Consider the following 2,887-nt stretch of genomic DNA (forward strand, 5'->3'; position numbering starts at 1 on the left):
GGCCGGAGGCAAAAGCAAACGCAGGGTTCAGCGTCACCAGGGTCCCCCCCGTCCCCACGCACACACAAACCAACCCACGCGTGAAGGCGAGGGCTTAGCCCGGCTCTTCTTGGGACGCCAACGCCGTTGTCCTGTCCCATGCCACCCCCCATGTCCCCAGGCCACCGCAGCAACGGGGACGGTGGCCATCCAAGCGCCGAGCTGTGCAGGAGCTGATCTCTCCTGCCTCTTAGCAGAGTCTGCAGCGATAAAACGATCTGTTTGGGATGAACGGCACTTTTAAACATTTCTGAATGGGGACAGGGTCCAAGACCTGACCGTAAAATCTGGTTTTGAAAGGGTTTAAAATAAATCCCACGCTGCCCTAGTCTGGCTATTTAAAAGGGATTATCTAAGAGGTTTAGGAGGACACAGAGCAAGACAACTTCGGCACCTAAATCCCCTCAAAGACCTTAGGAAATCCCTCCACACTTCACCTACCGGTGACTAGTCAGGGCTCACAGGACACGCTCCAGCTCTGGCTGAGTTGTACCACATGTCCAGGGCAGTCAAAAGCTCCCATTAAATGTGTGGGGCTTGTTCCCAGCCCCACTCCAGAGATGGTCCCCTCCTCACCAGGGACTGTGCTGCAGCCATCAGATTGGTGCCATCGCCCCACAGCTACCTCCACTGCTCCACAGAGCTGAGCCCCAAGTACACCCCCCGAGATGGAAACCCAGCTGTGCCCAGCAAAGCCAACAACCCCGTGGGAAAAAGTCACCCTGTGCCACTCAGACAGTGAGGGTTTTTTAATAAATACCTTTTTTTTTTGCACAGAAATTTACAAAGTTTTACAGAATACAAACTGCAGGGATTATGACCAAGCATCAAAGGCAGAGGACGCAGAGTGCCCTTGTCTCCCTCCAGTCTTTTCCAAGCTCTGACCCCGACACTCGTCAGGTCTTCCCATCACCCCAATCTGCTAAGGCCAAATGGCAAAAGTAAAGGCCTGGGAGGGGACAACCGAGGTGCCAGCAGCTGCAAACCCCACATTGTCCTGCCCCAGGAACGGCCACACTGGGCAAGCCTCAGCTCTGGGAGAGCATCGCTGGAACCGAGCAGGGTGCAGATGGATGTACAATAGCCTTTTGGTGCTGGTGGAGAGACTGGTGCTGGGGCGAACACCAAGGGGGGGCAGTGCTGGGAGTTTCTGGGCTACTCCTGAGGGAGCGGTGAGCACAACCCCCAGTTTAACCCATCAGACATGACTGGGAAAGGACAGCTCTGCTGCTTGGACCCCAAAAGCAGCTGCTCAGGAAAAGGGGACACTCTGGTCCCACAGCAAAGTACCTGGGTCTGCCCTGCCCTGGCACCACAACCACCCGGTGCTCAGGCGCAACAGAATTTGGCCACTCCTGACCCACTGGCATGGCCAGGTTGGGGCATGATCAGTCAGCTCTTGCCTCTGTCATCAGGCCCTCCGCGCCACGGCCAACAAGCTCTCTGCCCACCAGAGGAAAGCAGGATCTTGCATTCCCCTTTACCTGCTCTGGAGGACAAAGAACCCCAGAGAGAGGAGCCAGGTAGGATGGAGGTTTGGGGTAGGGAGGGGTGGTTTGGCCCATCCACAGTCTCCCTCTTCATCCCACCTCTGGAGCAGACACCAGACTGGCCACACTCCAGGGAAGAGGAGCATCCCCACCGCCTAAAGCCATGAGATCACCTTTGGCTTGAGGTCAGAGATGACCCCATCAGCCAGCTCCACCACAGCCAGACCTCCAGCTGCCCGGCACCCCACAGGGGGAAAGCAGAGATCATCAGGAGAGGGACCTGCTGCTCCAAAGTCACTTACCTCATGTACAAGACCACCTTTCCCCCTTTCCAAAGGGATCTAGGAGATCAGAGAGCACCTCCCTGACTGCTCCTCCCCGATCTCCGGGCAGTGAGTATCACTACAGGCACCACAGGATGGGCCGGGTTCCTCATTCCTCTTGGCAACAAATTCACACAAGGGAGGCACTTTGTCCCCAAACACAAAGTGTGGACACCAACTTTGGGGATGGACAGAAATTCACCACACCCCTCCTGCATCCCCAACTTCTAATCAGAGCCCCAAGCACCAGAACAGAGCCCAGTGAGGACTTGGGGTAAGGCTGAGCAGCACGCCAGGGAGGCAGCAAGGCTGTTTTAGTCATGGGAAATGTTATGTCTATTTGAGAGGGAAGTGGGGAAATCAAATGCACCATGGGGAGACCCCCGCATTGAGCCAAAAACAAGCCGCTGCTCTGCTCTGGCCGCTACAGCACTTACGTGAGCAGGGAGTGAGGGGCAGGAGATGTCTGGCTGGCTCCAGAGCCATCCCTGCAGCCCAGCCTCACCCCCCTCGGGGACAGGTATTTTTGGTTAGGAGGGTAAGGCTATTGTGTGATGGCACCAGCTTGTACAGGTGAGACAGGGCACCAACTGGCACCCAAAGGGGGCCCCGGGCACGGCGAAGGGTGGGTGGGGGTGTGAGCGTGAGTGTGTGAAGAGGCAGAAGGGAGACAGAGCCACTATTTGCCCGCGACAGGGGCAGCGGCCACAATCTCTTCATACTTGGGCGGCGGTTCGTTGTAGGAGACGCTGGTCTCTTCGCCGCTGCTGCTCTCCGGGTGGCCCGTCACCTCCTCGTAGGAAGGTGGAGGGGTGGCACTGGACAGTCTGGAAAGGACGGAGACCGAATGCTCTGGTGGGTAGAGGGTGCTGTCTTGCTGGGGAGTGCTGCCAACTCTACCATCTCCAGCCACGCGGTTGCTCGCTTCTCGCTGATACTGGGTTTCCCCTTGGCTTTGCGACTGCTCCCGGTACACCATGACCCTGGGGAGGCTGCGTCCCGTTCGGCTGGCCAGGGAGCGGTTCTGGGCATAGG

General features: G+C 57.5%; 1 protein-coding gene across 1 annotated transcript in view; it reads right to left on the bottom strand.

The window, feature by feature from the left end:
* Positions 1 to 2,531: 2,531 nt before the first annotated feature.
* PRRG3 (proline rich Gla (G-carboxyglutamic acid) 3 (transmembrane)) overlaps positions 2,532 to 2,887 on the bottom strand; it is a gene marked incomplete at its 5' end in the record, with an annotated part of 1,188 nt that continues 832 nt past the window's right edge. The window contains one exon of the mRNA XM_010192086.1: positions 2,532 to 2,887. This exon is cut by the window's right edge and continues 199 nt beyond it. Within this exon, the coding sequence (XP_010190388.1) occupies positions 2,532 to 2,887 (356 nt within the window).

The sequence above is a fragment of the Mesitornis unicolor genome, unplaced genomic scaffold, assembly GCF_000695765.1.
Source record: "Mesitornis unicolor isolate BGI_N332 unplaced genomic scaffold, ASM69576v1 scaffold41249, whole genome shotgun sequence".
Classification (NCBI taxonomy): domain Eukaryota; kingdom Metazoa; phylum Chordata; class Aves; order Mesitornithiformes; family Mesitornithidae; genus Mesitornis; species Mesitornis unicolor.